Source organism: Nanorana parkeri, unplaced genomic scaffold, assembly GCF_000935625.1.
Source record: "Nanorana parkeri isolate BGI_ZX_2015 unplaced genomic scaffold, ASM93562v1 scaffold648, whole genome shotgun sequence".
Lineage (NCBI taxonomy): Eukaryota > Metazoa > Chordata > Amphibia > Anura > Dicroglossidae > Nanorana > Nanorana parkeri.
Window position 1 is genome coordinate 886,733 of NW_017306916.1, and position 13,691 is coordinate 900,423.

General features: G+C 53.0%; 1 protein-coding gene across 1 annotated transcript in view; it reads right to left on the bottom strand.

Moving 5' to 3' along the window:
* LOC108792499 (intraflagellar transport protein 172 homolog) overlaps positions 1-13,691 on the bottom strand; it is a 32,057-nt gene that overhangs the window by 15,100 nt on the left and 3,266 nt on the right. Inside the window, 14 exon segments of the mRNA XM_018563292.1 lie at positions 125-237; positions 974-1,059; positions 2,459-2,562; positions 3,650-3,703; positions 3,866-4,027; positions 6,912-7,007; positions 8,097-8,220; positions 8,292-8,506; positions 10,738-10,827; positions 10,829-10,924; positions 11,352-11,417; positions 12,867-12,906; positions 13,267-13,379; positions 13,456-13,599. Coding sequence (XP_018418794.1) covers positions 125-237; positions 974-1,059; positions 2,459-2,562; positions 3,650-3,703; positions 3,866-4,027; positions 6,912-7,007; positions 8,097-8,220; positions 8,292-8,506; positions 10,738-10,827; positions 10,829-10,924; positions 11,352-11,417; positions 12,867-12,906; positions 13,267-13,379; positions 13,456-13,599 — 1,503 coding nt within the window.

A 13,691-nucleotide genomic window follows, 5' to 3' on the forward strand; every position in this document is an offset into this window, starting at 1 on the left:
GGGTAGATGAGGAGAGTCCATATGAATGGGGTAGATGAGGAGAGTCCATATGAATGGGGTAGATGAGGAGAGTCCATATGAATGGGGTAGAATAGCACAGAAGTTTTGGGTCCATTTCTCTCACCCGAAGCTTTTTGTCTCTGAAGAGGAGTTTGTGGCCAGTTTCATTCAGCTCCAGCCAGTTGATCTTGGTGTCATGGGTGACCATCCCGATATTATAACCGGTGACTAGATCCACTGCCATAAACAGGAAGACAATTGTCAATCAGAAAATGTAGAACGATAGTGAGGAACCTATTCATCCAATCACATATGGGAAGAGAAGGGGATACCTCAAGTCAGTATGTGTGGGAAGATGAAACCGAAACCTACAGATGAGTCAGTATGTGCAAGGTGGAGCAGACACCTACAGATGGGTCCGTATGTGGCACGGTGGAGCAGACACCTATAGATGGGTCAGTAAGTGGCAAGGTGGAGCAGACACCTACAGATGGGTCCGTATGTGGCAAGGTGGAGCAGACACCTATAGATGGGTCAGTATGTGGCAAGGTGGAGCAGACACCTACAGATGGGTCCGTATGTGGCACGGTGGAGCAGACACCTATAGATGGGTCAGTAAGTGGCAAGGTGGAGCAGACACCTACAGATGGGTCAGTATGTGGCAGGGTAGAGAAGACACCTATAGGTGGGTCAGTATCTGGCAAGGTGGAGCAGACACCAATAGATGAGTCAGTATGTGGCAAGCTGGAGCAGACACCTATAGATGGGTCAGTAAGTGGCAAGGTGGAGCAGACACCTATAGATGGGTCAGTATGTGGCAAGGTGGAGCAGACACCTATAGATGGTTGGTCCTATTGTAGATGGGCAGTACATGTGTACCCTGTGGACACCCTGCCCTGGATCAGCTAGTGTATGGATTTGACAGGACAGTGGAACATGGCAGGCAAATGTTTGAGTTCCCCTGAAATTTTACCTATAGCAATTGTCTTCATGTCAATCAGATAGGCCAGCTTCTTGTTGTCTTCTACACCGCGCTGCTTCCTCTCATTTAGACGGGCGCTATACACAGACAAAGCAGAATAGATGAGCCGAGACAATATTTTCTTCAGCACTCATTTTTTGGTGCGTTTCTAGTAGTAGTCATGTAGTGGGGTATTTAGTTTTTTTTGCTGCCCTCAGCAAGACTACACTCAGGCGCCCCCACGCAATCTAAATCTGCCCCACCCCTTCCTGTTTAAGACATTTTGCTTAAGCTGTCAGTCGCTGTATCCAGCTTCTGACAGGTTACGTAACTATCGTAGCAGGGTAGCCGGGGTCTCAGGTGGGCTGTAAAGAATCTCAGCCTGAGACCCTGCAGAGCCCACCACAGACCCCGCATACCCTACCTGAGACCTTGCAGAGCCCACCACAGACCGTGCACAACCCACCATAGAACCTGCAAAGCCCACCACAGACTCTCAGGTGGGCTCTGCAGGATCTATGGTGGGCTGTGCAGGGTCCTTTTCCTGAAGCCCCCCAGCCTGCCTTCGGGGCATCCCGCCGTCAGATGGTGGGGTATGGGCAGCCTTGAACTGCCCACAGCTTCTTCCCGCAGTACCTCCTCCGGCCGGGCCGCCACCCAGCCGCGCCTTGGCCCCTCCTCCTCCACTCAGCAGCTCTTTCAGATAAATTAGGCGGCCGCGAGACCACACTGATTTGGGGGTGGCTTCTGTAGCTGTGATAATATCCACCATAGGGACACATCTAGGCACTACAGAGGAGACAACTGGTTTGCATGAGGACATCTACGTCAAAAGGGGCGGGGGGCCTTCAACACATCTGTCATAACATATATTGCGGCTTTAACATCTCTACTCCTGGTGTATCGACAACAATTCCCACCTCCAGCCATGTAAATCGGAGGTTTAGGACTCATGAAGTCTTCCCGACACATAGAATGGGATTATGGAACCAGAACTAAGCGGTTTCACAACTTTTACACCTCCCGTCCTGTTTTGGACAGTAACACCCAGACACATCACTTGCATGGTGATTGGATTGAGGTGTCCGTACTTCCTATGTGGATGGAGTACTTCCTGTGTGGGTGGAGTACTTCCTGTGTGGATGGAGTACTTCCTGTGTGGACACTAATCAGAACAGAAGCAGTGGCTCGGAAAACCTGTTAAACGTCTTCAACATTACAGAACAAATCCAGTTGAATATGACGGAGTACAACGAGATATTCCAGGGCCGGGATCAATGCGACCTTCACAGACTTCCTGGGGGTGTTAAATCCGAACATCAAGACATTTATCCGTGAAATACTGCGGCACAAATCGGTTTTGGTGCATGGAATTTACGTTTTGTTTGACGGTTTATGATCATTGCATGGTGAGGGGTTATGAATTTTCAGCGTTTAGGTGATGGGTCTATGACTGTTGTATGGTGAGGAGGTAAGGGCCATGGCAGCCGCACTTACCTGATGAGATGGGGGTTCATGAACTCCGTGCGGACAGTCCCCAGGACCTCGTAACTTCCGTACTCCACCAGCGTCAGCTCCCCAGCATTGAAGATCATACAGACCTGTGAGACATACACGTTATCATCCACGAGCACACCCCCCCCCCACCTGGAGAATGGGTGGAGATTGACAGAATTGTGGGGTACAAAGGGTGGAGAAAAGCAAGATTTCACAAAGCAGGGAGGGAAAAGAAAGGCAGAATATTGGGTACCATGACCTGGGACAAGCAGAATAATAGAATGCATGGGATGGGGGGAGAAAAGGGGAGGCAGGCAGTAGACAGGAGGCTGTCCACTGGCAGAATTTATTGGTGCAGGAGCACACATAATTTTGGGATGCAGTGGAGGAGACTGGCACAGTTTTGGGGTGCAAGGGTGGAGGCAGGCAGAATTTTGGGGTGCAAGGGTGGAGGCAGGCAGAATTTTGGGGTGCAAGGGTGGAGGCAGGCAGAATTGTGTGGCAGCGGCAGGTAAAAATTTGGGGGTGCAGAATCAGAAGCACACAAAAATTAGGGGTTCAAAGGGAGAGGCAGGAAGAGTTTTGGGACAGCGGGTGTGGCAAGGTATAATTCTGAAGTGCAGGGTCAGGCAGAATTTTGGGGCCACATAGTGGAGGCAGGAAGAATTTGTGGTGCAGAGTCGGATAAAGGCAGAATTCAGAGTTAGGAGGGTGGAGACAAGGGTGGAGGCAGGCAGAATTTTGGGGTGCAAGGGTGGAGGCAGGCAGAATTGTGTGGCAGCGGCAGGTAAAAATTTGGGGGTGCAGAATCAGAAGCACACAAAAATTAGGGGTTCAAAGGGAGAGGCAGGAAGAGTTTTGGGACAGCGGGTGTGGCAAGGTATAATTCTGAAGTGCAGGGTCAGGCAGAATTTTGGGGCCACATAGTGGAGGCAGGAAGAATTTGTGGTGCAGAGTCGGATAAAGGCAGAATTCAGAGTTAGGAGGGTGGAGGCAGGCAGAACTCTGAGGCAGCTGTTGCTGGCAGAAAGAATTTTGGGTGCGGGGGCAGAGACAAGCAATATTTTGGGGGGCAAGTGCAAAGCCAGGCAGAATTTTGAGTTGAAAGGGCAAAGGCAGGCAGCATTTTGGGGCAGTAGGGAAAGGGATGATAGCGGCTCTCTCCAGTACTGTGTATTTTGTGCTTCTTACATTCTCATTTTCAAAGAAGAATTTCTCGTTTCCTCCAGAAGCCGGCCAGGCCACCTATAGGAAGGAGACAGCAAGGTCACATGACATCGTGAGCTGTAGATATAGAGGCTCGCACAGGTTCAGTAGTTTACAGTTTCATTATTACATGAATCATTTGCCATCAGTTGCTATGGGTTACCACCCTGCACACATCATCTTTCTGTGGGGAGATCGTACCTCGCTCAGCTGGTTGGTGCCCAGATCTCCGAGCAGTAAGGTGTCCGATGTGTGCGCCACCAGGTACTGGTCCTTGCCCATGATTTTAACCTCACTGACTTCGTAGCCGTACCGGGATTTCAGGAACACGCGGGTCCCGGTGGAGAGATTCTTTACAATCACCTGCAGAACAGATCGGAGAACATATTCCTACAGCGCTGTCTGTGTGACGTATATCACTGCAGGCGATCAGTGAGCACAGCCGAGCAGACACCGGGATCAGAAATCAGCATACATCATGTTATATGTACCGCACACACTGTGTGGACTCACCTGGCTGGGGCCCTCATAGGTCATCTTATATGTAACACACACACTGCCTGGACTCACCTGGCCGGGGCCCTCATAGATCATCTTATATCTAACACACACACTGCCTGGACTCACCTGGCCGGGGCCCACATAGGTCATCTTATATCTAACACACACACTGCCTGGACTCACCTGGCCGGGGCCCACATAGGTCATCTTATATCTAACACACACACACTGCCTGGACTCACCTGGCCGGGGCCCACATAGGTCATATTATATCTAACACACACACTGCCTGGACTCACCTGGCTGGGGCCCACATAGGTCATATTATATCTAACACACACACTGCCTGGACTCACCTGGCTGGGGCCCTCATAGATCATCTTATATCTAACACACACACTGCCTGGACTCACCTGGCTGGGGCCCTCATAGGTCATCTTATATCTAACACACACACTGCCTGGACTCACCTGGCTGGGGCCCTCATAGATCATCTTATATCTAACACACACACTGCCTGGACTCACCTGGCTGGGGCCCTCATAGGTCATCTTATATCTAACACACACACTGCCTGGACTCACCTGGCTGGGGCCCTCATAGGTCATCTTATATCTAACACACACACTGCCTGGACTCACCTGGCTGGGGCCCTCATAGGTCATATTATATCTAACACACACTGTCTGGACTCACCTGGCTGGGGCCCTCATAGGTCATATTATATCTAACACACGCACTGCCTGGACTCACCTGGCTGGGGCCCTCATAGGTCATATTATATCTAACACACGCACTGCCTGGACTCACCTGGCTGGGGCCCTCATAGGTCATATTATATCTAACACACGCACTGCCTGGACTCACCTGGCTGGGGCCCTCATAGGTCATATTATATCTAACACACGCACTGCCTGGACTCACCTGGCTGGGGCCCTCATAGGTCATATTATATCTAACACACGCACTGCCTGGACTCACCTGGCTGGGGCCCTCATAGGTCATATTATATCTAACACACGCACTGCCTGGACTCACCTGGCTGGGGCCCTCATAGGTCATATTATATCTAACACACGCACTGCCTGGACTCACCTGGCTGGGGCCCTCATAGGTCATATTATATCTAACACACGCACTGCCTGGACTCACCTGGCTGGGGCCCTCATAGGTCATATTATATCTAACACACGCACTGCCTGGACTCACCTGGCTGGGGCCCTCATAGGTCATATTATATCTAACACACGCACTGCCTGGACTCACCTGGCTGGGGCCCTCATAGGTCATATTATATCTAACACACGCACTGCCTGGACTCACCTGGCTGGGGCCCTCATAGGTCATATTATATCTAACACACGCACTGCCTGGACTCACCTGGCTGGGGCCCTCATAGGTCATATTATATCTAACACACGCACTGCCTGGACTCACCTGGCTGGGGCCCTCATAGGTCATATTATATCTAACACACGCACTGCCTGGACTCACCTGGCTGGGGCCCTCATAGGTCATATTATATCTAACACACGCACTGCCTGGACTCACCTGGCTGGGGCCCTCATAGGTCATATTATATCTAACACACGCACTGCCTGGACTCACCTGGCTGGGGCCCTCATAGGTCATATTATATCTAACACACGCACTGCCTGGACTCACCTGGCTGGGGCCCTCATAGGTCATATTATATCTAACACACGCACTGCCTGGACTCACCTGGCTGGGGCCCTCATAGGTCATATTATATCTAACACACGCACTGCCTGGACTCACCTGGCTGGGGCCCTCATAGGTCATATTATATCTAACACACGCACTGCCTGGACTCACCTGGCTGGGGCCCTCATAGGTCATATTATATCTAACACACGCACTGCCTGGACTCACCTGGCTGGGGCCCTCATAGGTCATATTATATCTAACACACGCACTGCCTGGACTCACCTGGCTGGGGCCCTCATAGGTCATATTATATCTAACACACGCACTGCCTGGACTCACCTGGCTGGGGCCCTCATAGGTCATATTATATCTAACACACGCACTGCCTGGACTCACCTGGCTGGGGCCCTCATAGGTCATATTATATCTAACACACGCACTGCCTGGACTCACCTGGCTGGGGCCCTCATAGGTCATCTTATATGTAACACACACACTGCCTGGACTCACCTGGCTGGGGCCCTCATAGGTCATATTATATCTAACACACACTGTCTGGACTCACCTGGCTGGGGCCCACATAGATCATATTATATCTAACACACACACTGCCTGGACTCACCTGGCCGGGGCCCTCATAGGTCATCTTATATCTAACACACACACTGCCTGGACTCACCTGGCTGGGGCCCTCATAGGTCATCTTATATGTAACACACACACTGCCTGGACTCACCTGGCCGGGGCCCACATAGGTCATATTATATCTAACACACACACTGCCTGGACTCACCTGGCCGGGGCCCACATAGATATAATATGACCTAACACACACACTGTCTGGACTCACCTGGCCGGGGCCCTCATAGATCATATTATATCTAACACACACACTGTCTGGACTCACCTGGCCGGGGCCCTCATAGATCATATTATATCTAACACACACACTGTCTGGACTCACCTGGCCGGGGCCCTCATAGATCATATTATATCTAACACACACACTGTCTGGACTCACCTGGCCGGGGCCCTCATAGATCATATTATATCTAACACACACACTGCCTGGACTCACCTGGCTGGGGCCCACATAGGTCATCTCAAACTTATTCTTGTACAACGACCGGCGCAAACAACAGTCGAATTGCTCCACTCCTCCGCACAGCGTCCCCTGGGAGGTAGGAGAGGATAGAGAGGTCACCACACTTCTTGTACTAAGCTATATGACAACTTAGGTCACAGCATAAAGAATGCAATTTCTTGTACTGGGATGTAAAGGTGACAAATTATATCACTGGTGTCTGGAGCTGGGACCTGACTCGTCACCCTTCCCAAAGAGGACCTGTTATATAAGCAAAACAAAAACCCAACTAGTCCCTTTTATCAGGCACCATGAGGTACTTTCATTCATCTTCTCCTGTGAGCACAGGGAACCCCCAAAACACCACACTGAGGAAGCAATCCTGGACTTCAGGAGCTCTGACTGAACCCCCCAAATCCACCACATTGAGGAAGCAATTCTGGACCTTAGGAGCTACGAATGAACCCCCATATCACACTCAGGAAGCAGGCCTGGACTTCAGGAGCTGACTGAACCCCCATATCCACCATATTGAGGAAGCAATCCTGGACCTCTGGAGCTATGACTGAACCCCCATATCCACCACACTCAGGAAGCAGGCCTCGACTTCAGGAGCTACCACTGAACCCCCATATCTATAACACTCAGGAAGCAGGCCTGGACTTCAGGAGCTACGACTGAACCCCCATATCACACTCAGGAAGCAGGCCTGGACTTCAGGAGCTACGACTGAACCCCCATATCTATAACACTCAGGAAGCAGGCCCGGACTTCAGGAGCTGGCTGAACCCCCATATCCACCACATTGAGGAAGCAGGCCTGGACTTCAGGAGCTACAACTGAACCCCCATATCTATAACACTCAGGAAGCAGGCCTGGACTTCAGGAGCTGGCTGAACCCCCATATCTATCACACTCAGGAAGCAGGCCTGGACATCAGGAGCTACAACTGAACCCCCATATCTATCACACTCAGGAAGCAGGCCTGGACATCAGGAGCTACAACTGAACCCCCATATCTATCACACTCAGGAAGCAGGCCTGGACTTTAGGAGCTACAACTGCCTTCCCTTCCATCCCCCAATGTAATACAGCTCCCCAAGCCATTGATAGGGAGTGACTCCACATGTGTCAGAACGCCAAGCTTGAAGTATACAGTTTATTCAGAAGTGTCCTCACCGCACACAGACGAGAGCCGTCCCTCTTCCAGGCCAATGCAGTGATGCTGTACAGGTGCGGAATGTCTTTGGGTTTGGCCTCCTCCCATAATCCTCTGCGGAGGCTCCAGTTCAGGACCCGAAGCCTAGGGAGAGGAAGAGTCAGTAAGTGTCAGGACATTATACATGCCCACCATAACATCGACCATCTTCCTACCTGTCATGGCTGCCGACAACCACGGACTGGCCGCTGGGACTGGTGACAGCCACGCTCAGTTCTTTCTCTGCAGGGTCCCGGCTGTAGTCAAAGGTCTGAATGATCTGCCCTTCCCTTCCATAGGCCACCAGCTTCTTGTCGCAGCCTCCTGCCACAATGCTGTTAGATGCCCATGCCAGGGCGTAAGGTGGGCATGGGTGGGTAACCAGCTTCCCCTGTAACACATCAAAAACATGGTAAGAACCCCGGAGAGGGACATGTTATGAGACTTTGTATTACTCTGTAGATCAGTCCTGTGTGTGCCCAGAAGCCGCCGGTCACAAGGCCCAAGAAAGTCCTGCTGAGCCAGCCCAACACAGACCACCTCCACTATCCTCATCTGGTGATATTGAAGACAACGGCTTGCTCCCACTCCTCTCCAGCAGCTCAGTGGGTTGGGGGGGCAGAGAAGGTAAATGCTCAGCATCTCGGCAAGAGAGGAACTTTATCATCATGGAAACCCCAATCAGGCTGCAGGTAGAGATACAGAGATGACCGACATCCCTTGTCACTCACACTGAGGAGGGCAGGACGGGGGTGTGGAAACCGTACAGGACAGGTAGGGAGGACATCATCACCCCGTACAGGACAGGGAGGGAGGACATCATCTCCCCGTACAGGACAGGGAGGGAGGACATCATCTCCCCGTACAGGACAGGGAGGGAGGACATCATCTCCCCGTACAGGACAGGGAGGGAGGACATCATCTCCCCGTACAGGACAGGGAGGGAGGACATCATCTCCCCGTACAGGACAGGGAGGGAGGACATCATCTCCCCGTACAGGACAGGGAGGGAGGACATCATCTCCCCGTACAGGACAGGGAGGGAGGACATCATCTCCCCGTACAGGACAGGGAGGGAGGACATCATCTCCCCGTACAGGACAGGGAGGGAGGACATCATCTCCCCGTACAGGACAGGGAGGGAGGACATCATCTCCCCGTACAGGACAGGGAGGGAGGACATCATCTCCCCGTACAGGACAGGGAGGGAGGACATCATCTCCCCGTACAGGACAGGGAGGGAGGACATCATCTCCCCGTACAGGACAGGGAGGGAGGACATCATCTCCCCGTACAGGACAGGGAGGGAGGACATCATCTCCCCGTACAGGACAGGGAGGGAGGACATCATCTCCCCGTACAGGACAGGGAGGGAGGACATCATCTCCCCGTACAGGACAGGGAGGGAGGACATCATCTCCCCGTACAGGACAGGGAGGGAGGACATCATCTCCCCGTACAGGACAGGGAGGGAGGACATCATCTCCCCGTACAGGACAGGGAGGGAGGACATCATCTCCCCGTACAGGACAGGGAGGGAGGACATCATCTCCCCGTACAGGACAGGGAGGGAGGACATCATCTCCCCGTACAGGACAGGGAGGGAGGACATCATCTCCCCGTACAGGACAGGGAGGGAGGACATCATCTCCCCGTACAGGACAGGGAGGGAGGACATCATCTCCCCGTACAGGACAGGGAGGGAGGACATCATCTCCCCGTACAGGACAGGGAGGGAGGACATCATCTCCCCGTACAGGACAGGGAGGGAGGACATCATCTCCCCGTACAGGACAGGGAGGGAGGACATCATCTCCCCGTACAGGACAGGGAGGGAGGACATCATCTCCCCGTACAGGACAGGGAGGGAGGACATCATCTCCCCGTACAGGACAGGGAGGGAGGACATCATCTCCCCGTACAGGACAGGGAGGGAGGACATCATCTCCCCGTACAGGACAGGGAGGGAGGACATCATCTCCCCGTACAGGACAGGGAGGGAGGACATCATCTCCCCGTACAGGACAGGGAGGGAGGACATCATCTCCCCGTACAGGACAGGGAGGGAGGACATCATCTCCCCGTACAGGACAGGGAGGGAGGACATCATCTCCCCGTACAGGACAGGGAGGGAGGACATCATCTCCCCGTACAGGACAGGGAGGGAGGACATCATCTCCCCGTACAGGACAGGGAGGGAGGACATCATCTCCCCGTACAGGACAGGGAGGGAGGACATCATCTCCCCGTACAGGACAGGGAGGGAGGACATCATCACCCCGTACAGGACAGGTAAGGAGGACATCATCACACAGTACAGGACAGGTATGGAGGACATCATCACCCCGTACGGGACAGGTATGGAGGACATCATCACCCCGTACAGGACAGGTAGGGAGGACATCATCACCCCGTACAGGACAGGTAAGGAGGACATCATCATCCAGTACAGGACAGGTAGGGAGGACATCATCACCCCGTACTGGACAGGTAAGGGAGGACATCATCACCCCGTACAGGACAGGTAAGGGAGGACATCATCACCCCGTACAGGACAGGTATGGAGGACATCATCACCCCGTACAGGACAGGTAAGGGAGTAATGAATGTCATGGGACTCACCTGAGATTCCCCGGATCCCTCATCATCGAAGAAGTAGCGGACGATCGTGCCATCAGCGTGTCCAGACAGAATTCCTTTCCCCGAAACACTGTGACCCCAGAGAGAGGACGAGGTTACCGCTGTGACATCCCACATACACACTGCAAATGGTGGAAGACTTGTTGGTTTTGGTGTTTGCCATCCGCACCTGGAGAGCAGAGAAAACATCTAGAGATTATTTTATTGTATTACACAAAATCCTCCTTCACCCGCGTCTCACCCGCCCCCCTCCCAGGCACTGCAGCTCACAGTGGGAGGGTTTCAGCAGCAGAGGCAGTGCTGCCAATCCAGAAAGCAGTGGGTGGGACTAGGTGTGGCCAGGATTTGAGTGGTAGGTGGAGCCTGCTGGGCTCCTCCCACAGCTCTGCTCTCTGCACATGCTCCTTTTACAAGGTAATATCTGGGCTTGTAAAGGCATTTGGGGCAGCAAAGTGGATGGCGGCCCTTTTATGGTGAATCGCAGTTTGTGTGTCCGGAGCTCGGGTGTAAGTGCCGCGCAGGGGACGGGGGATTGGATAGGAAACTCTGTGAAACATGGCGGCTACGGAAATACAGCGCGGGAAAAGTGAACGTACCTTCCCTTCCGCCAGGCCGAAGACGACGGTGTTCTCCAGAGGCCAGAGGAGGCAGGTGATCGCACTCTGCGGAGTGGAGACACAACAGGTGAAAGAAGAAATCAGGCTGTCATTATGACTAGAATACACAGTACAGATATGGGCCCATCTGACTACAGCACCCGGGGGAGCTGGGGGATCTGCTGCGTCTGAGGAACTACCTTACCATGCAGGAGCTCAATGTGTCCTAGATATGAACACACTACAACGTGCAGCACCCGGGGGAGCTGGGGGATCCGCTGCGTCTGAGGAACTACCTTACCATGCAGGAGCTCAATGTGTCCTAGATATGAACACACTACAGCGTGCAGCACCCGGGGGAGCTGGGGGATCTGCTGCGTCTGAGGAACTACCTTACCATGCAGGAGCTCAATGTGTCCTAGATATGAACACACTACAGCGTGCAGCACCCGGGGGAGCTGGGGGATCTGCTGCGTCTGAGGAACTACCTTACCATGCAGGAGCTCAATGTGTCCTAGATATGAACACACTACAGCGTGCAGCACCCGGGGGAGCTGGGGGATCTGCTGCGTCTGAGGAACTACCTTACCATGCAGGAGCTCAATGTGTCCTAGATATGAACACACTACAGCGTGCAGCACCCGGGGGAGCTGGGGGATCTGCTGCGTCTGAGGAACTACCTTACCATGCAGGAGCTCAATGTGTCCTAGATATGAACACACTAAAAAAATGATGTGCTCCGCCCCCTCCCACATTTCACCCAATAATCTCAGTCATAGGAGGCGGGGAAGTCTTGGGGAGTCAGAACCCTCATACTGTACCCCAGACCCCACAATGACACCATGTTATAGTTGATGTGACTCCGCCCCTTCACACATTTCACCCAATAGCCTCAGTCATAGGAGGCGGGGGGGGGGGGTCTAGGAGGGTGGAACCCTCATACTGTACCTCAGATCCCACAATGACACCATGTTATAGTTGATGTGCTCCGCCCCCTCCCACATTTCACCCAATAATCTCAGTCATAGGAGGCGGGGAAGTCTTGGGGAGTCAGAACCCTCATACTGTACCCCAGACCCCACAATGACACCATGTTATAGTTGATGTGACTCCGCCCCTTCACACATTTCACCCAATAGCCTCAGTCATAGGAGGCGGGGGGGTGGGGTCTAGGAGGGTGGAACCCTCATACTGTACCCCAGATCCCACCATGTTATATTTGATGTGACATTGTTACATTGGGGGATCCAGGATGTAGTAAAAAAAAAGGGTCCACCCTCCTAGACTCCTATGACTAAGACTATTGGGTGAAACGTGTGAGGGGGCGGAGTCATGCCCGAGAGACTTTCTCATGACCCCGTCCCCATCTTCCTGGAGTGCTGCCGTCCTCAGTGAATGACCCCTCCCACTGCGCCCTAGATTGTGTCCTTTATAACACGGTCCCTGATAAGTAGCAGAGGTGACAACCATTGAGGTGGGATCCTTTCCCCTTCGGGGGGGTGTCACAATACTTACCGTCTGGATGAATTTATTGCAGATGACTTTTTTATCTCCCCTGCAGACAAGAGACAAGAAAATGGAGATGATTCGGATGAGGAAAGGACAGTGTCATGGAGACAGGAGACACATTTCCACTGAGCCAGTCCCTGCTGATGGACCATACTGGTGGGGTGTAAGGATGTGCCCGGGTATTACCCCAAAGACTCCCCCTCCCCCTCTAAATCAAGTCCCAGATACTTCTGCAGCAAGAAGCAACTTTTATCATTCCTATAGAAGACGTCACCACCAGACAGGGGCAGCTGCTGACAAAGGCAAGCCCCCAGAACTACATCTCCCAAGAGGTTCACTGTCGGCGGAGAGGAAGATAACACTGGCTGGGGACGACGTATGGCGGCGCGCTCTTCCTGTCACTCACCAGTCATCGCCGATCTTGTACACGTAGATGATGTTGTCCGTCTGTCCAATAGCAATCTTGGTAGAGTCGGGGGAAAAGGCCATTCCTTTCACCATGTAGCTCTTCTTCCCGTACTAGACCAATCAGAGAAGAGATCAGAGGAGACTCCTCCTCCATACACCAATCATCACACGGGGCCCGGGCACTCACCTTGGCATCGGCGGGCTTTGTGGAGAACTTGTCTCTTCTCTCCCCGTGTTCATCATAGAGGAGAACCACCCGATCCACCGTGCACACCGCAAACCGCGCGTTGTTCTGCGACCACGCCATGCACGTCACCTTCGCCGCTCCGTCCTGCAAGAGAGGTCACCTGATCACACATCGCCCCGGGCAACCCCGCATGACACCTAACATACTCCACCTGTCCCCTCCAACATACCCCCCTC